General features: G+C 34.6%; 2 protein-coding genes across 7 annotated transcripts; one reads left to right on the forward strand and one right to left on the reverse strand.

Annotated features, from left to right (window-relative positions):
* Positions 1-240: 240 nt before the first annotated feature.
* Positions 241-1,982, forward strand: LOC100141601 (swi5-dependent recombination DNA repair protein 1 homolog). Its single transcript, XM_001814766.4, has 3 exons — positions 241-401; positions 468-1,406; positions 1,722-1,982. The coding sequence occupies exons 2-3, from the start codon at positions 476-478 to the stop codon at positions 1,883-1,885; spliced, it is 1,095 nt and encodes a 364-aa protein (XP_001814818.1). The 5' UTR covers positions 241-401; positions 468-475; the 3' UTR covers positions 1,886-1,982.
* Positions 1,973-20,617, reverse strand: LOC663550 (WD repeat, SAM and U-box domain-containing protein 1). 6 transcript variants are annotated; one of them, XM_008197613.3, is made up of 13 exons: positions 20,470-20,617; positions 9,758-9,873; positions 9,483-9,713; positions 9,344-9,430; positions 6,589-6,809; positions 6,211-6,540; positions 5,902-6,154; positions 5,677-5,851; positions 3,920-4,059; positions 3,591-3,873; positions 3,255-3,545; positions 3,011-3,206; positions 1,973-2,965 (listed from the first exon to the last, which is right to left on the reverse strand). In XM_008197613.3, exons 2-13 carry the CDS (start codon positions 9,865-9,867, stop codon positions 2,661-2,663), a joined length of 2,622 nt encoding a protein of 873 aa, XP_008195835.1. In that variant the 5' UTR covers positions 9,868-9,873; positions 20,470-20,617; the 3' UTR covers positions 1,973-2,660. The 6 variants fall into 6 exon arrangements, with proteins under 6 accessions (XP_008195835.1, XP_015837099.1, XP_015837101.1 ...); XM_015981613.2 differs by having other exon boundaries at positions 20,348-20,470; XM_015981615.2 differs by lacking the exon at positions 20,470-20,617 and adding an exon at positions 11,680-11,801 and having other exon boundaries at positions 6,211-6,537.
* Between the last annotated feature and the right edge of the window lie 79 nt (positions 20,618-20,696).

Raw genomic sequence — 20,696 nt, forward strand, 5'->3', positions numbered from 1 at the left:
ACAGTTATTTTGTAAAATTTCCGGCTAAAAACACGGAATTTACTCACAATTTTGTATTTTGAATTCTCCATTTTTCACGTTACACTCACAAAACGTCAATGCGCAGCTGCGTTCAGCCAACTATCTCCCAAAAAGAACTAGAAATTTTACAAACAAAAAATATTTACAATGTTTGGGGCATTTTTTGAGTTTATTCCCATTAGTGCATGCGTTTTTGTAACAAACTTGAGGTCTTTGATTTTTCCGGTCCATATTTATCCTGATTTTATATAATTTTGTGAAAAAATATTACGATTGGCACCACTTGCGTGGCGTCGTATGTTTTGTTTGAGCCATAACCTCACTACCACGTTCTCGTATACCGTTGCTGCAAGGGCACCACGTGCAATTTTTTTCTTAAAGTAAGTAATAATCTTCACTGTTTTTCACCTTCAACTAATTGCCCACCTCTTCTTATCTTAACGTAGCCTTGAATATGGCGATTGTGAACGCGAAAACCCCGAATAAGAACCGCAAAAGTTTGGCCAACGCGGGTCAAGCCGCGAGCCCCAAAGCTGGTAACAAAACCCCGGCGAAAAATAAGCCTAACGCGACCCCCGCAAAAGCAAAAACGCCCGGAAAGCCAAAAGCGACCTTTGGAAAACCCACATCCCCAAGAGCCACCCCTGGAAAACCCACAACCCCAAAAGCCACCCCAGGAAAACCCACAACCCCAAAAGCCTCCCCGGGAAAACCCAATACCCCAAAAGCCCCTTCCCCTGCTCAGAACAATGTTGGGAAAACTCCGATTAAGCAAGAGAATAAAGGGAAACGGAATGCTACTGACTCGAAAGATGAAAGCTCGCCGCCTAAAAAATTAAAAATGTTCCAAGGGACGTCTGAACTCGACAAAAAGCCGCAACAAAATGAGGGCAAAAAGCCGCAACAAAATGAGGGCAAAAAGCCGCAAACTAAGAACACTTCTGAGAAGAAAAAAGGTAATTTCTTTTTCTTGCGGGACAGACTGGCCAAGGGGGACATGTCAGCCCTTGAAATTGTTGAGAAGAAAATCCAAGCGATGGAGCAGCGCAAAAACTTGAGTAAAACAGCGAAACGCAAATTAAAGTTGTTGAGGAAATTGAAGATTGCCTCAGGTGGGGCTACACCTTCCATGAAGAGAAACGAGAGGCGCAAGGAGACCAAAGCCAAGCACGCTGTAAAGCCTGGGACGAAGCCCGTGAAAAAAGAAGAGGATGAAGAGGGTTCAAGCGAATCTGACTATGAAGTTGACAGCGAGATAAAGCCTGATAAAATCATCAAGACTGAGGATCTGGAGGTTGAAGAGTGCGACGAAGAAGGGGAAAGCGGGGACGAAGAGGATGATTCTTCCGAAGAAGAGGAGGAAGAAGTCAAGCCAATTGCGAAAGGTAAGCAGCCCCAACCTAAACCCAAATCTCCAAGCGTCCAAGATTTGCAAGACAATAACATAATTAGCGGCAAAAAGAGCCGTTATGTTGTTTTTGTCGGAAATCTTCCGTTCGACGCAACGAAAGAGGAGATTGTAGAACACTTCTCTAAAGCGGGCGACATTCGCCACGTGCGCATTCCTACCGACAAACATTCAAATAAACCACGTGGTTTCGCGTACGTTGAGTTAGAGAACGAAGTAGCTTATCAGAAAGCCTTGTCTTTACATCATACCCAAATAAAAGGGCGACGTATTAATGTTTTGTATACTCAAGGTGGGAAAAAGAAGGGGCAGGAGAAAAAGAACGACATAAAGGCCAAGAATCTGAAGTTGCAAGCTATGAGGAAACAAGGACAGTTGGCAGGGAGTGTTAAAGCGAGTCAGAAGAGGTCAGCAAGGAGGGCCAAGAAAAATGCGAAAGTCAACGGCGGACCGTAATTGTTAGTTTTATAGGATTTAACTTTTCTATTTGTTAACTAAGATTTTTGTGACGTGTAAGCCATTACACTTTAGAATAAATAAGTATACAACAGAACTTGTTTTATTTTCCTGTATACACAACACAAGCTTAAAACTATCAAATTGGTGGTGCGGAAAGTTAAAAGTCGTGCCGTTGCACAGTGGGACCGCTGACTGCAAACCCAGCCAAAATGTATATTAAAAAATAAGAAGAATTAGTTGCATTTTTTTAAACCCGTACATACATTATAATATTAAAAATTTTACACACAAACTGCAACCAGAAATGCCCCCGATATTCTTGAAAAATATGACGTAAGAATCTATAATTTGGCCAAATTTTTTGTCCCACCGTGCGTTGTGGTAATTTTTGACCGTATATCACAGTGTTGGCTTTCATGAGTTTCATAATATAAAGTGCGAGAATGTTAAAAAGGCACTAAATACATTTAAAAACAGTCTTCATGAAAGTATTAATCACCTGACGTAACTTTTGTGGCACTGTAGATGAAACCTAAGGCACTACAGCATTTTTGGTGATATGTTCACTGGTGTTTCCCCACGTTGCCTGTCGTAAGTATTTGGCTTCCTCAGAAACCGCAAACACTCGGTAGCGTTGCCGAAAAGTATAAAAAGTTGACGAAAGCAAGAACAGAACATTGCAAAAAAATTTGAATATAACATTGCGGCAAGTCCGTGGCACTGTAGACAGACCTAAGGCACTACAGCAATTTGGTGATATGTTCACTGGTGTTTAATCATCTTGCTCCAAAAACGAATGAATCGCATTTCTCAACTCGTGATTGTAGGTGTATTCGGTGTTCGTTAAAATTTCGTTAGTTAAAGGACTTGAATACTTTCCCGACATGAACCATTCACAAATCGCATTTTTTTCATATGTGAAACCGTCACTGCAAGTAACCGGTTCTCTCATTATTTCATGGGTTATGGGGCACAAAAATTCGTGCGGAATTTCGCAATTTTTTGTTTGCGAAATTTGCAGCTCGTCTTGCTTCAACCAGCGGAGCTCCCGACTCAGTCTCTCCGACTGCTCTTCACCTGCCAGAAAAAATAATAAAAACCAAAGAATGACCAACAACTCACTTAATTCGAGACCCGAGCAGATCTGTTCTTCACTAAGTGTTAAGATTTTTTGTCCGTCCAGGAACGTATTTTGCGCGTTTTCGGTCATGTCTGCCAAGTCCATGTTTCTGAGCCACCTGACGACGTCGCTCGTGGACCAGTCGATCAGGGCCTTGGTCCGGCACTGGATTTTTGTCGCAACTATCGTCCTAAACACCTGAAATTCACTTAATAAAAACACGGGAAAATATAAATTGGAGCAAACCAATTGTTGGGGCATCCTCCACAGCCATAAGGTCTTATCTATGCAACCTGTGGCAACTAAGGAACAATCGCTGCTGAAAGCGCAAGCTGTAACTATCGAATCATGATCGAGGACGTAAAGACATTCAGCACTATAGACCGACCAAATTCTCGCTTGACGGTCCGTAGCCGTCGAACATATAATTTCGCTCACATTTGGCGAAAATCGCACGCAAATTACATTGCCCCCATGTCCCCTTAAAACCCGCCAAACCTTGACTTCGATCTCTTCAAACCCCAATTCGTCATTTTTCTAAACAAAAATCTTAACCAAAATTTCGTAAAATCAACCGCTCACTTTCGGCACCGAAATCCTCCACAATTTAACAAAACCATCGTTCCCACAAGTCCCAAGGAGGTAACTTTGAACGTCGATAATGTTATTAGGGACTGGTTCCAAATTTTGCGAAAAATCGCAGCTTTGTATGCCGTAATCGTGAGCGTCTTCTTGCACTGTAATGGTTTCGTAACTTTCGTTTTTCCACAACCGGAAGTCCGCATTGAAGGACGTTGTTGCAATTATAGCAGCGTCGGGGGTGAAACTGGCTGAAGTCACAGCGTCCAAGTGCCCTTCAAGGGTGCTAAAGACACTTAATTGCAGGCAATTTTGCTTGCGGAAGGACTTACGCAATTGGTTTGAACTCCGAGTCCCAAATTGTGGCCTTTTCGTCGTCGCCCGCTGTTATAAGGAAATTTCCATCAGGGGAAAAGCGACACACTTTGACGCTGAGGCTGTTTTCAGGCAACGAAGCGACTTTTTCCCCTGTCTTGCTCACAACAATTTTTTTAAATTAAAAAGGGGTGGCGGATTTAAATTTTTGAATAATGTTTATCATAATTTAATAGGATTTTTAGTTCAATTTCAACGGACAAACTCGAGCATAAATACAACAAAAAACAGTTTAATTAATTAATTTATTAATAATTAATTTTTAAAAGATCTTTCTGATGTTGTACGCAACACTTTTGATGTAACCCTATTATAAATTACGTACTTCGTTAAGAAATTGTTAAAAATTATACTCATGTTAAAAACTAATAAGAAATAGTTATGTTAAATGTAGAAAATAAAGAGTAAAGCGTCACCAGATTTAGTGTAAAATTATTAAAAATTTATTGTTATTAGGAGACATTAAGATCTTTTTGTCAGGTACTTCAGTCCCTTTATTTCTCTCGCTTTTGACTTGTCAACGAAAAATTATTTTTTAGTTTTCTTTAATAGCTATTTATAGAATAAAACGGATTACCATTGAAAGCCAACTTTTCACCCCAATGAAAAAAGGTAAAGAAAAATTGATCATTCTGAATCAATTCATAGTGATTTGAATTAATTATTTGTGCTTGTAATAAAATATGACGTTTTTGCCTCGACTTGCCTTCGCTGTTAAAAAAATGCATCACGTTGAGTTGTTTTTTTATTGATTACAACAGTTCAATCAATGTTTTCAAAAATAGAAAAGTCATTTTCAAAATTAATTAACTTTTATTTTCATTTCATTTTCATTTGATTTCGACCCAGTAGATGTGGTTTTGGTGTTAGTTTTAAAAGGTAAAATGGTTTAAAACCGAGCTTAAATCAAAATCTCTAAACACTTTAAAAACATTATTTCTTGTTTCACATGTCTTAACATGTGACTGATTTTTATAAACTTATTTCTAGGTTCCAGAGCGGATATTTTAGATCATAATCGAAAAAAGAAATACAATAAAGCAGAGTTTTTACTTTTCTATTTGTATTGTATTTCTATTGTAATTTAAATATTAACTAGAGCTCGCGGGCAAATTATAATCAAGAAATTGAGAATTTTTTCTATAATTTTGTTGATAAAATTAGCTAACACAAAGAAATCAAAAGTCAAATTCATAGTGTTATCATTATGTAAGGACAACCATTGATAAGGGTATATTATCAGTTAATGCTATACATTTTGGGGCTGTGTATATCTAATTGTAGTTAAGTGTATTTCGAAAAAATCAGCACTTCCCTAAATCTGCCACTTCTAGCAAATAAATTAATAAATAAATTAGAATCACTTAATAAAGTTCAGCATCTGTTATTATTATTAAATACTTTTTTTTCTACAATTGCCAATAATACATGTTAATTAATTAATAACATTAGAGATAGTATTAATAAAATATTAATTAATCAAGATTACATGATTTTTACCATCATTATTCATTCTAAAAGAAACGATACCAAAATGATGTTTTGAGAAAAAATACTTAATTAATTATTACTGTTTCGGTAGCAACTTAATATTAATTAATTATTTATTTTTAATTATAAGACTTTGTAAGAAATTTCTGATAAAATACAAATGCTTAGATAAAAAAATAGAAATAAAAATTAAATAAATTATTTGTTTTGTATATTTACATACCTCTGATTCCCAAATGTTGGTGCCCCCATCCAGGGAACACGAGGCTAACTTTGACCCATCCCTGGAAAACTCCACGTAATTCACTGGATACGTGTGCCCCTCCAAAGGTGAGTAGCTGAGTTCTTCGACGTTGTTATTTTCTTCAACAACTCGAAACAGTCTCACTAATTTATCACTAAAAGTTCGATTTGTATAAAAATTTGCGGCCCAAAACCACCAACGAACCCTGAGCCCGTCGCGAGAATCCCGCTACTGTTAAACGAGCAACAATTAATTGCACCTTCCGAGATATCGTCAATTTTCTCCAACAATTTCACCTCATTATCGTTACTTTCGGCGTTCCTCATTAACTGCAGTTCTGGGATAGCCCCAAGTGAATTAAATGACAACCGCAGTGGTTTGACTAATTCCGAATCGGTGGTCAAATTACCGGTCAAATCCCATACCAGTATAAGTTTATCATTCGAACCTGTGGAACCTTCAATCACACCCCATCCACACCCCTTCCTACTCTACTCTCGACACCAAACTCACCCGAAGCCGCCAAGAGGCAGTCTTTTGACACCGCCACGCAATTCACGTATCTCGTGTGCCCCCGAAGTGTGGCCACACAATTGCCCTCCTCGTCCCAGATTTTCACCAGTTTATCTAAACTCGACGACACTAAATACGCGCCATTGTTCGTGTATCTGATACAAGTGACTGAGGAATTATGTCCGTCGAAACTATCACAATACTCCACTGCCACCTCATTAACGGCGTTTTTGTGTTTGGGGGTGGATTTTGACGTTATTGTCCAGATTTTGATTTCGTTGCTGTTGCCGCTGGTGGCCATTGTGTACCGTTTGATGAGGGGGTCGTCTTCTGGGGGGTTGCTCGATTGAAAGGGGTGGCTACAAAGTGGGTGCTTACCGTCAGTGGTGATCTTTTTGCTTATTTCGGCGCAGACGACGCCCAAGTCGTGGGCGTTTTCGCACTTTGCCACAGGGCAACAGGACGAGTCTGAGGTGGTGTCCACCAGGTCTTGCACGTACCAGATTTTGAGGACTTCCAAGGAACAAGCGCTTATCAGGTATTGGGAGTCGGGGGTGAAGGTGAGGGAGGTGGTGGTGCCCTCGTGTTCGACGATTGTTCTGGAAAGGGGCCAAATTTCGTCTTGTGAAATAAAAGTGCCATATTAGGGTCATAAGATCATATTTTTCCATGGTAAAATAATTTAATTTATAAATTATATGATTTAGTACTTTGAGGTCTGTACCTAAAATAAATGTGGTGGTGCCCAAAAAACAGAAATATAGCGGAAGCAAATATTGGCTTTGGAAGTTGGAAAAAAAAGTAGAATTCGTGAAAAATTTAATGAGTTATTGTTATTAGTGTCGGAAAATAAATGAGGGCTGTTTTTGTGTTTCTTTGTATTAGCTTAAAAAAAACCTTTGTAAACTAATTTGAAAAAATTACCACTTAAGCCCCCTGATAAATTACAAAAATATTAATGTTAAAAAAACAAACACTATTATAAAAGTTATTTTGTAGGAAAAAATGTTCTATTAAAATCAAGTCCGAATAAATTTTGCTTTTATTCCAAAACTTGATATGAACGGAAAGGCGGAAAATGTAGATTTCCTATTTACCAAAATTAATTATTACACACTTGCAGATAAATCAACACCCTATAATGTAAATTTTACATTTTTTAACTTCCATATAACTATTTATACTTTGTATAATATTAATTGTATGTGAACACGAGTATTATTTGAACGGAATAATGAGTTGTTTATTGATTTATCGTCAAGTTTTTAACCTTTTTTATTATTAATTGTTTTTAGATATATTGTGTAAAAAAGTAAAAAGGAAATTAATTGTGGCCATATTGTATTTTTATATGTATTTTTTTTAGCCTGATGATGTTTATTATATAAACGAATCACTACAATTCGTCTTTTTATTTAAAACCTTTAAAGGAAGTTTTGTTCAAATTTGTACATATTTTATTTTACTACCGACGAATTTACCAGTACCTTATGTTGTATGTGTTTATAATATTTTATAGTTTTCATTTATTCTACAAACATTCTGATTCAAACGCTCAGTTATACAAATGCCCTCGCAAATGCTTATCGAAGAATTTTTTTCACTACGAAATTTATTATTATGTAATTTTTTTATCGAAACAAGTTAGAGATATTAATGAATTTTAAAGAAAATCTGCAGATTAATATCGTTTGTGTTTTTAAATGAAGCTTTTTTATCGTTTAGAGTTGTACTGGGTAGTGGTTCTACACCCTCCAGTAAAAATTGTCACCCTTATTAGAAACGTGTATAATTTTAAAATGCAGATGACTGTGTTCTATTAAAATAGCAATAACGCTAACTATTTTCGATCAAATGTACTTATATATGAATATTATTTGAAGAAAATAAAAGAGTTGAATGATTTCTCGCTATCGTTACAACAGTACATTATGTATTTTTTATATTTAATATTTTCCCCTTGTTCTACAAAAAAAATCTGATTTATAAAATTTAACCGTAAAGTTCAGTTATCCCCAAATGCTTTCGCAAATGCTTATCGAAGATTTTTTTCACTACACGCAGGTAATATGTAAATATTAAATGTAAGTGAATACGAGAATCACTCGAAAAATCATGTTTATTGAGTTCTCGTCAGGTTTTTAACCTTTCGTCATTATCTTTACACATAACATAAGATCGGTGTATTAGATATTCTACCAATATTCTAGAATAAGTACAAATTTTTACGAAAAAAACAATAATAAATACAAATACCGGTGTTTCAAAAACCTTTCACAATTAAAAATTGCACAAATGCAAACAAGAGTTTAAAAACAAAGCAGAGATTGTAATGAAATATTCAGTATGTAAATTAATACAGTTGTAGAGACGTTATTTATAGTATGTACGGATGGTTTTAAAACAGTCTGCTAACATTTTTAATAGATTTTAGAAATAATAATCACTCAAATATTTCTAGCAAGCTCAATCAGTGTTTCTAAGCTGTAAAAACCTCGCAATACTATTAACTATAGATTTTTCCATTAGTTTCACAATCTTTTTCAATTTTCTGAGTAACAAAGCTCGTTAATAACAAAATGAAAAACCACAAGTGACCTACTTTAATATCAAATCCAACTCTGACACAAAGTAAATTTAATGTTTAAATAATTGCTCTGAGAGTATTGAAAAATGCATTAACTTTTTGTTTACTTACCTCAATTCCAAGCCAATCTTGCTTGGAAACGTAAAAATAAAATACAACCTTCGATAATTTATTAAAAGCATTGATAGTTTTAGGGCAGTTGACACAAACAAATTTGTAGGACCTCTGTTCCTTCAGATATAAATTTTACAACAAATTAACTTAATTACAACTAAAGCACATCCCCAAATTCGCAAATCAATTTTCGATTAATGCGAATAAGCGTTCATTAAAACTAATTAATGAAACGGCGGAAAGTCAAACAAAATGCGACGTAAATACGGATGCAAACAAACAAAAATGCCACAAGCAATTAATTAGTCCAAAAATCAGATTAGGAATGTTAGCCACATTCCAGGAACACGTTCATAATTCGCCGAAAATGCTCAGTATCACGTTACGCCCGATTAAAATTTGGTGGATGCGCCGGGCGAAAATATGCATTACCTTATCAGGCTCCTATGAACCAAATCCCAGACGCATACAGCTCCATTATCTCCCGCTGTGACCAGAATGGAGCTGTCAGGCGCAAATCTATACATGAAATATTAAAAGAAGTCAATTCAGCGTAAATCCGTGTCTTCACCTGCAGACTCGGATCGCATCTCCGTTCACTTGCACCATAGTGTATATTTTAAGCCCCGAATGCAGGTTCCACAAAACGGCAGTACCGTCGACCGAGGCACTGGCCAGCATGGCCCCCTGGGGGGAAATGCGCACACAAGTGACCTGGTACTTGTGGCCTCTGAGGGGCGAGAACGCCCGTTCGACGTACCCGAAGCCTCGGACCCATTCCCAGACGCGGACGGTTTTATCGCTAAATAAAATTAGTGATTGGGCTTGAAAATGGCTAATTAGTACCTGGATCCGGTCACTAGCGTGTAATCGGAAGCGAAGTCGCTCGAGGTTACGTCACTTCGGTGCCCGCTTAAGCTCTGGATTATTTTTATTTCATTTCCGGTGATTGACATTTTCGCCTGCAACAAGATCGATTATGTTTATTGTTATGAGGCGGGATTATTGCGCTGCTGACGGGAAGGACGGTATTGATTGCAAAGTGTGTGAGGTGACGGAAAAAATATTGCACGTGTTTTATTTATTATTTCACAAGGTGAAAAGTACGTTCAAGATGATCGTTGTTGTATCATATTGCGGAGACATGGTTTCTGAATTATTAATGCGGAAAATTATCGATGGAAAAGCTCGAACTTGAAGGCAGTTCTGCCAGCAAATCGTTACACAAGCCTTCAGCGGATATTGTCATTAGTTCGTTAATTTCTTTGTTACTACAATGAAACAAAGCATTTTAGGTATTTTCCCTACATAGAGAAAAGCAACATACATAGTTTTTTAAAAATAAATGTTTTTTTTCATAAAGCTTTGATTACAAAAAAATTATTTGCAACTAACTGAGATATTTTAAAATACTGAATTACAGGAACATTAGAAAGAATTTAGCTAGTCTTTAGCAATCGAGAAAAATTCCGACAAGATACATTATCTCATAAAAAAGAAAGCTGATTTACATTTTTAAATTTTTATCTATTTACTTTATTGTCTCAGAACAATTTTTTTTGTTTTTTCTTCAAAATTATATTAGGTTCTTTCTGGTAGACTATTCATTTTCTGTGCTTTTTTAAATAAATATCAGTAATGAATACACAAACCTGTGTTACTTTTGCCACAGCTTTTTCTTACAAATAACTGCATAGTTACATGCATAATATGTGAGTATTTACAAACACAAGTCTATTTACAATATTATGAAATATATAATAACATGCGCGCGTGCGATGTTTAAAACATTTCTATACTAAATGTAGAGACGTAAAATATTATAAAAATGAACAAGGCTTGTATCTTTTGACCATAATATTCCATGTTTCAAAAACACCAACCTTTATTTTTTTATTTAGTCGACACGTGTTTCGACCACCACCAGTCATCATACGGTAAAATGGTACCAACTTAATTTTATAATCGCAGGACGTCAAATGTACAAGAAAATAAAAACATTTAAGGTCACTGACCACAAATTAAAAAGATTCTTAAACTAAATTTTACGTTTTTAAAAGTGGGAGATTGTAATAAGTGATTTACTAATTTACAACAAAGTGGAGAATAAAACAAAAGTAACAAACCTAATTACCGCACTGCCCTAAAGAAGAAGTTTATTGGTCCCCCAGGAAACATCCGTGTTTACTTTGAAAATTTACAAGGAAATTTCCTTCGAGAACTGCATCCTTTACTTATTTATCTTGGTTAGTCATCAGAATTTGTAAACATTTGTCAGTTAATGCAATTTTTTGAGGTCTTGTACGCAACTATGATAATATCGAGTCCTTTTCCGCTCCTCCAAATTCTCATTAAGCCTCTTAAAACCATTTAAACTCAGAAAATTTCAGTTTATTCGTCACAAAAAACTTTAAACAAACAGGGCTTTAAATTCATTTTGGACCAAAGTCTAATTGAATATAGTGTACTTAACTTGAACAACGCTAAAGCCGCATTCAACAGGTGCTTGTTATCACAACGGATTTGAATTAAATAAGTTGTATTAGAACTCGAAATTGCGGATGAAACGTTGGCTATTTTATTGTTTTGAAACTAATGAATAAAAAATTAAATACGTGTATGCTATTAAATAATATATTTCGAGGACAACTGTTTCGATTAAAAATAAGGTCGATTGGTGGATTAACCATAAAAGAGTAAAAAATCAGACTTGGAAGGCACATTTTGAAAAACAAAGTACATACATTTTTGATTTTTGAATTACTTACTCGAAAAACCGGGCGAAAAAAATCACATCGGATCAAAACCAAAGCAAAACTGAAAACCTGCAACACGTGAACCGTGAAACTAATAAACGCGTCGGCGATCTTCGTACAAAGCAGACATTAGATCGCTATGACAACTATGAAAATTAATTTTGTCCCACAAGCTCGCATGAATTATCTACTAGGACGGGAAATGTATCAAGCTCGAATCAAACATTACTTCCATTATTGATCCCGACAATAAAGGTTGACGTGGTTTATTAAATTAAAATGTGACAACAATCCTGACAATCTCAACGTCTTATTACAGCAGCGGCCGCAAAAATTGGAAAAGTATGAAACACTCTAAAGTGCTGGAAATTAGGCTGCGGTGCCGTAAACCGAGGTTTAGGCGTGTCGAGATCGCAGCATCACATGGATTTGCACGGAAATTTGCTCCAGATTCCATTGCAGCAAGAATTAAATCAATAGCTTGAACGGTTTGGTCGTAAACGGCGAAAAGAAACTCCGCCACTATTTCTGCGCTTTTAGTGCTTTGTTCGCGCGGAGGAAAATGCAAACATGATCTGATATAAAACGGTATCGAAATTACCAACACTTTAGGAATGTTTCGTTTTATTTGCTGGGGAAAAAGCGATTTCGATTAGATATAGCCGTTCCTAGGCTAATGAAACTATAAATTCCGATTAGCTATTAGTTGTAATACAATCACGACACCTGTGTTTGCATCCCATTAACTTCTTTCAGCTAACAGCAAATTATTTTCTTGTAAACCGTCAATATTCAGTCCATAATTGCCATAAATAGGAGCGATAACGTTGCGTGTGTGGTTCTAATAATAAAGTGGATGTGTACTTAGTTGTAATTACCGTAAAATTGTACAATTTCTAAAAATATCCACGACTTGGAATTGGTTGTGAATTATTTTGAACCAATAAAAAACCTGCATTAAATGTTTAGTTCGTGGGATCAATGAACAAGGCCAAGCACGCATGTGACCAGTGAGAACGCCTCAGATAAATGTGATTTCAAAAAATTTAACTTTTAAAAAGTTGTGACTGAAATAGACACAAACAACTTTTCTTATTTCTGCGATATCTTCGAAGTGATCCGGAAGTTTAGCAAACTCAAATTTCCCGGAAAATTTCCTGTCATACGTAAATAGTACATTCTTCATTTTTAACTGCAGCTTTTCTAAATCAAATCAAAACCAATCTCGTTTTCTGTATCTCAATACTAGTAATCACACAGGAGTCAGCGTTTGCTATTACGCTATTATTCTCTCTATGCATGCACATTTTTTCAGAATTTTTCTAAAATGCCTTATAATCAAAGTAAATTACTACTTAACAAAAAAATTATTTCTTATGTCATTCCAATACAAACTTGGTATAATGTACTTACAGGGTGTTTGACACATTGTTGAGTGCATTTTACAGGCGCAGGCCTTGTACAAGTATGGAAAACATCCTATATATACTCGTACATAGTTTTATATACTAAAAATATAGGTAAAAAAATTTTCGCTAGCCCCAAAAACTAAATAAATAAATAGTGATACAAACCGTAATTTTGCACAAAACATTATTTAAATATCGCTTGTTTTAAAATGACACTAGAAATTATAAAATTTCGATTAATCATTAATTAATAAGTATTTTAATATTTTTAATTAATCAATATTTATTATAGAAGGAATTATAGAAATCGAGGAAAATGCATACCTATAAAAAAATAAATATGAAAAATGAAACAAAAGTAACACACAAAACTCATACCTTTATGACTTATTTTTCAAAAAAAAAACGAACAGTATTTTAATGCTACGTTTTGGCATCATAATGACATTTCTCATGTCATTCTTTTTTTTTAATGACAACTGACATTTTTAATTTTTTATTTGATTTTTGGTTTAATTGTCTTTTTTTGTTTTGTTAATTTTTTTATTTGATTTTTTTTTTCGTACCGGAAAGTTAGAGATGAACAAAAGTGTAGGACATTAAAAAAAATTGAGAATGACGATACAACTTAAAAACGAATGACATAAAAGTCATAATGTTAAATTTAGCATTTAAAAAAAATAATTCGACCCGTTAGAGGATTTTTTTGAAAAATGACTAATAAATGCGTTATTTTTCTTTCAGTGTGTAAGTATTTACTCTAGCAGACATTGATTTCGGTGTGATTATTAGTTTCTGAAACCTACAGTAAAAAATATTCAATTTTTATTTCTATACGACCAATTAAAATGCTTTATGACGAAATCCTAATTGTCGACATATTGAGCTATTTTAAACCAATATACAAACCGAAATCACAATTAATTTTGATACTTTCAAATGACGATTACGGCGAAACTAAAGAAGTTATCGTAAAAAAACAAAAGAATGAGTTACAAAAAATGAGTAAAATTTTACTTTATGCCAAAACGTTCTGTCATTATTTAAGTGTTTTTTGTTACTTATGTATAGCCAATTTCAAAATTATAACAAATAAAAATGCTTTGGTACAACACGTAACATATAAATCGATTGGTGTCAAGAAACTCGGAAAATTCCGGACAGTTTAGAAATTACCGACGAATATAAATTTTATGTTTACCTATAACAAGCAAGTTTCTCTAGCTGTACATCTCAAGGCAGTGATCTTTTTTATTATAATAGGGAAAATTAACAACGGTAACAAATACAAAAAATATTGAAAAAGCCGCAAAAATACAATTACTCTTAATTAAATAAAATCGTTAAAAAAATAAAATTGTAATCAAAGTTTTTTCACCACATTTTCGCCACACTCCAACTCATCTAAGAACCTGAAATGAATGAATAAAATCTCGTTTGAAACTACCCGGAATTTAAACTGAATTTCTCGTCATATTGAGTTCTCCTAAATCCAAAATAGAAAAAAATGTGCTGACAAATTACTTATTAATTAAATATATTTCGTAATACTCGTACGCGTACTACCTCAAGAGCCTTGAACTGACATGAATGAAACAAAAGTGACAAAAGTGGAAACACTTTAAGTTTTATGAATCCATCCCCAAGTTTGAAAGTGCAAAATTTCCACTATTAGATTAGATAATATGCAACACAGCGTAGTACAAAATGAATTTCCCGCAAACGACTCTTGTAGAGTGAGTTGAAGCTAGTTTAAATATTTGCATTTCAAAAAGACACTGTCGGTTGTCAGCTCGCTAAAAATAGCAAAAAACGCACGACCAACCCGAACGATATGTGCATAATATTAAAGACGCGGCGCTATAATTTAATTTAGCAATTTCATATCGATAATTATGCAAATCGCGGCCTTTAAGATGCAGATTAAAAATGAACCGCTGTTAACATAATGTACCAATTGAGTATGAAATTAATTAAAGATTACGTCGTCATTGACCCATTCGGGTAAGTAACGGCGGCGGAATCGGGCAGCCGCCCCCGTCCGGTAACGGCAATCGATTCAGCGTCCCTTTGCCGTTATTGTACGGTAAATTCCAGTGCGGAATGGTGTGTAATACATGCATAATTGATCCTCGAGAAAAATAATTCGTTGTTGCGCTCAGATATTGATCTGGCGGCCGTTTATTCCTAATCTAGGTGAACGCGATGGTCCGGCCCTTCTTGACACCGTCTTGCGGCCCGGCCCTGTGAGGCGTCGGGACGCCGCCGCCGCCTGCCCGTATCGACTTCGCCGCTTCCATTTTATGTGATGCTCTTCTAGCGTAATATCACGGATAGTGGAGTCGGTTTAGTACACGACAGTTGTTTGAGCGACCGGCCCGAGCCTTCAAGGGGGAGGCACGCCAAGGGAGGGGGCATCGCAAGCCGGATTCACGCAGCTCAACGTTCGGTTTTCATTGTTTTAACAATTTTTTCCTTTTAAATTGATTCCGAGCGCGCCCAGAGCGGGCGCACCGCCCCTCCTGCGCGGGAGGGGCGCCCCAATTAGCAGCGAACCAAGATTTTCTGCATTACTACAAATAAACTCATTTTGATTATGACAGGATCGATCCCGATTTTCATTCGCACGGGAAAGAAACCACAAACCCGACAACAAATTACCTTTCCCTCATTCTATCAATTCATTCGCGGATAAAATTTTTGAAAGAAAGTACAGTGGGGGCCGGTTATAACGAACTCAGAAAATGCATCAAAAACATTTTTTTTATAAATTATATCAAACTTAATTTTATTTTATTCATACTGTACCGTGTAAACCACACATAAGAAGTATCGAAAGTTCTGATAATAATTTTTATCTGAAAATTCCCTATACCTATCTGTGATAATTTTCAAGTTTTGTTGGTTTTCTTTGTCACTACCGGAAATTCCTCACTAACCACAGATTTTTGTGCACAGTTTGACAAAGAAACATTTCTCGTTATACAATCGATACAATTCTGTTCAAAATTTTGCTTTCCTGTCAACAAAAAGTTCGTATAACTTGAAAACCACTAAACGTGAGAATAGATAATGTTAATACAGATTGATGCAGAATTAAATTCTGTATCATTTAATGAAATAAAAATTGTGGCATTTCATTTGAAAATTTTGAGTTATGGGTGTTTGAAGTTCTGCGAACTTATTCTTAAAAATTTGGGGTTTGCTAACTTTTTTGAAATTTGAAAACACCAAAGAAAGCACCAAATAAGCCAAAAAATATTTAAAAATTTTTCAAAACAGCAATTATTAATTTTTGAATTCAAGAAGCAAATCGAAAAATTTTCAAAAAATCCTAAATACGAGTATTTTGAAAACGACTAAGTTTAGTCATTTAAAGAAATTTGATCTCTGAGCTTAGTTTTTCATAATCAACCTCGACATATTTCTCAAAATTCGGTGAAAAATTCGTTGTAAATAAAAAATTGCGTTACATTTTAAGTAAAATTTAGTTCGCTATAATCGGTAAAAAATGCATTGAGCTTATGGAAAGATTTTCGGTGCTTGGAAAATTGTACGCTATAACGGAAGTTTATTATATGCGGATTCGTGATAACCGGACTCCACTGTATGTGCGTTCAGTGCAAATTGAATCCGCGAGAAGTCATTACATAAATGATTAACAGGCAATAATGTATTCACAATTTCAATTAAACGCTCTGTATACACCACCACACAATTTTTAAACAAACATTTGGTTAAAATAAGTTGGTTTGTTGAACTTAACTTCGCAGAAAATCGATCGTCTTGTGTAGAAGATTACTTAATTAATTACGGAAATATTATTATGTAAACCCTATAGCGTAAAATGAAATTAAAAGTTTGACAGCGATTACAATTCAATCAGAGCATAAAGTGAGAATATAGTCATAAAATCGGTAATAAAGTCGTGTTGTCGGTGTTTTTCACTAATTAGCCATTTTTTCCAAAATTACAAAATTTATACCAATACAAAAATGTAGTAAACAAATAATGAAATTACACAAACTGATATATTTGGAAGGGTGGAATAAGTAATCAAAGTAAAAGGGCGACCATCAACAAAAACAGTTTTAACAGCATTAGGAGTGTTTCATTGGAGGCAAAAGAACACCGAGCTTTGTTTACTAAGGCTGGTTTGCACAACTCCCGAATCCGGCAACCCTTGTTAGAAATTTCACTAAAAGAGAGATGTCAACGTATTTTCTAAGACAGTTTTATAATTTTCGTTATTTATTAGTGCAAAACGTTGATGGTTAAAGAGCACACAGAATTTTCACTTTCTCAAAGGTAAACTCAAGCAACAGCTCTGTTATCCTGTTTACGTCCGAATCTTTTAATGAGTTTCTTCCTCCTTTGGCACAATTTTTGCAGGATTTGCATACACATCAAAGTAAATATCCCTCTTTTTATTTCAACTTTTTATTCGATTAAGTGTTGATTGAAAGATTTCGGTTGTAAAATTAAAAAGCCGATCTTGATTTGAAAATTTACGCACGCTCCAACTCGTAAAACGAATCCTCATTAAAAATTTCATGAATTTTTATTAAGGGGAGAGTTTTACGTGTTTTCTCTTAGTTTTTATAGAATAGTAAAGGTCTCCTTTTTTCTTGAATATCGTCTTCAATCAAAATTCAATTAAACGACTGCTTGACTAAGAAAATTGAGAATTACAACATTAAATTAAGTCTACTTTTAGAACATTTGTTGTATTATTAACCAAGGTCACTAATTGGAATAAAGAAGTAGGTAAAAGTCGTTACCTGAATTTCATTAGTAATGTCTTATGTTCGACCCTTTCAGAAAAAAACTTCTAAAAAGCCATTTTCTACCTAATACACAGTCATTTGGTGAATTGATTACCATTAAGCGAACAATTTACAAGATTTATGAATAAGTAATGAAAAAACAATCCCATACTTACCTACCTAAATATTTTTCCACAGTAATTTTAGAATAAATTAATGACAAATTCTACAATGTGAAAATGCCCCGTACTGTATAAATTTAATTTAATTTAATAAAAATCTAGTGTTGGCAAAAGATTTTTGTCACATTTAATCATTCATTCCTTTAACCGGCATTCAACGGTTTCAATAAATTGAAAAATCACAAAAACATATCACAAATTATTCTTTTTTCAACGGCATTGGCATCTCAAATAAAACTTAAAAAAAACTAAATTCTGTGACATCGTACGTTAAAGTAATTTTAAAATTAAATTGGCAAAACTATGGAGCACATGGTGGAAATAAAATAATATTGCATGTTAAATTAACATTTTGAAGAAAGTGGCATTAAGTTGGCAACATTTAAAATAATACAATAACTCTAAAACTGATATGTAAATAAATAATAAATAAATAAATAAATTCATGGATTGTTTAGGATATAAAATCTGCCTCAATAGGTCAGGGACGTCCACCCTGAAGTCCAACTTTAAATTAGGTTACATAATTACTGACTTGCAATAAACTGTATGATTTTGTACCACACATTTCTTAGGAAAAGTAAAAAGTGTAGTTGCCCCTCTTAATGTATTTTTAAACAAAATAATTAGCACTGATAAATGTTTTTCTTAAATATAATACCCTTAGGTTTAATTTTTCCTTTTTCATAGTGGTTATAGATAATTGTTAAAGCTTCGTATTACAAATTATAGACTTATAATTGTTTTTTTTTATTAACCTGTAATGTCACTGTAAAAGTCTTTTAAATGCACAGCACAGTAAAATATTCATAAAGCGCCCATTGATTGATATTTTTCTCTTAAAAGCGTTACTTTCTTATTATTTTTAATTCATCAAATCATCACCTAGCGAACTTTTTAGCTCCAACTTCTATTAATATATTATTTTAACCATGTACAAATTAACCCGCAATTAAAACATAGCAACACTTACAAAAAAATACGCACAACGTTAGTAACCAACGTAGTGATAAAATTTAACTGAAGTTTAATCGTGCCAGAAACAGTTAATGTTATCCGATAAAAACCTACCTTAACACAATACGAAAATGTGAAAGTCTAATAACAAGTCATAACACATAATAAAAAGAACTAAATAAACTCAAATAAATTTTAATTAAAAAAAAAACAAAAACTGTGTTCCAATCGATTAGAAAACCTATTATGTATTGGATTTTATTTGGTAGGTTCTGCCAGCTCAGGGCCAGACAAGGCACAGGGCAAAGCCCTATCTCTTGAAATTCTTGTCCTTCCTAGACAAATTTTAGGTGTTACTTTTTATAAAAATGGATGTATTTTGCCATTGGTTATGTAATATCAAATGTGTATGATGTTATGAGAACACTTTTTTTCACGGGCAATTATTATTACTGCACTTGGCTTTCGAGAAAAAAAAGCAAGTTCAAATAATTTTAACTTATTTTTATCAGAATTTATAACTTATAGTTTTTTGTTCTCGATTATCTGTTTTTATTTTGTTTGGTTCCTCCATAAAATTTAATAGTAACCTACATTTAAATTTTCTTGGCCCTTCAATATATAAATAATCTGCCTTTTCTGCAGTCAAGAGCTAGCTACGGTTTTGTATTCCGCAACCATTCTGTAGCTAGATTAAAAAAAATATAAGTCATAGGGGCCCGATAAAAAAATTGTTTTTTTTTATTTGTTGTTTATTTGTAATAAATTTTTACAAATTCCACTGTGGAACCGTGGTAAAAGAACGATGTCTAAATGCATCTTATTCGTGTAAATTGTTCACCCTTGTAAAGGTAAAATGCACCGTTAAATATCCTCCAAACCTCACTTTCGAACGTCCTATTTAATTTATTCATAATTTTAGGAATGCTTTTTATTTTGCATTTTATTTTCTACATTTCACGTGTATTTAATAGGTAGGTAATAGTTTATTAAACGAAAACTAAGGGCCGGTTTACAGAACATTTAATTAAAGTTTAATTCGCGATTAACTTGACGTTTGTGAATGCCAACTTAATTCAAATTAGTTTAATTCCGCATTAAATTTTAATTTGGCTTTGTCTAAAGCGACCCTTAATTTTTAAGAATAAACTTGTCCAATTTGCGTTAAATTATTCCCATTAGAAAAATCTTTCCAAGGTATTTACGGCGTGTTTAATTACAATTAGTTACTAATTAATAAAGTTACAAAAAATGTGTAACACAATACACGTGTAAATACCGCTGTTTCAAGTAGAATAAATTTTGGCCGTCAACTGATAAACAAGCAATTCTCATTAAAACGTATCATAACAAACAATTTGTTTACTTTCCTGCCCCAATCGGACTGATTTACGCGGCGCTCCTCAAAAACCCCAACCGGCAAGGAATCGGAAAGTCATTACCGCAATACGAGAAAATCGCCGCTTGCATCAAACACTCAAGACTCACCGCGGCACTCTGGGGCGCCTCGACGCCGTCGTCTTGGTCCGCGTCTCCGGCGTGCGTGCCTCCGCCGTCGTCGCCGTCACGACGCGTCGAAATGAGTAATCAGCGTCGTTATTTTTCCAGTGTGCATCCGGCCGCGATGTAACTGCACGGGCCGTGTGCGACGGAGAGAGGCAGAGAAGCGAGAATGAAAGCCTTTGGACGTTTACGGGGGGCTCCGTGCACAGCGG

This window comes from Tribolium castaneum, chromosome 3, assembly GCF_031307605.1.
Source record: "Tribolium castaneum strain GA2 chromosome 3, icTriCast1.1, whole genome shotgun sequence".
In the NCBI taxonomy this organism is placed as follows: domain Eukaryota; kingdom Metazoa; phylum Arthropoda; class Insecta; order Coleoptera; family Tenebrionidae; genus Tribolium; species Tribolium castaneum.

What these genes read in the sequence shown, in the direction of transcription:
- LOC100141601 (XM_001814766.4), top strand. Translation starts at nt 476, where the DNA reads ATGGCGATTGTGAACGCGAAAACCCCGAATAAGAACCGCAAAAGTTTG. An exon ending in AGTCAAGCCAATTGCGAAAG is followed by an intron (nt 1,407 to 1,721) that starts GTAAGCAGCCCC and finishes TGTATACTCAAG; the next exon opens with GTGGGAAAAAGAAGGGGCAG.
- LOC663550 (XM_008197613.3), bottom strand. Translation starts at nt 9,867, where the DNA reads ATGTCAATCACCGGAAATGAAATAAAAATAATCCAGAGCTTAAGCGGG. An exon ending in CCAACATTTGGGAATCAGAG is followed by an intron (nt 4,060 to 5,676) that starts GTATGTAAATAT and finishes GTTGTGAGCAAG; the next exon opens with ACAGGGGAAAAAGTCGCTTC. An exon ending in GGAGGATGCCCCAACAATTG is followed by an intron (nt 3,207 to 3,254) that starts GTTTGCTCCAAT and finishes AGTGAATTTCAG; the next exon opens with GTGTTTAGGACGATAGTTGC.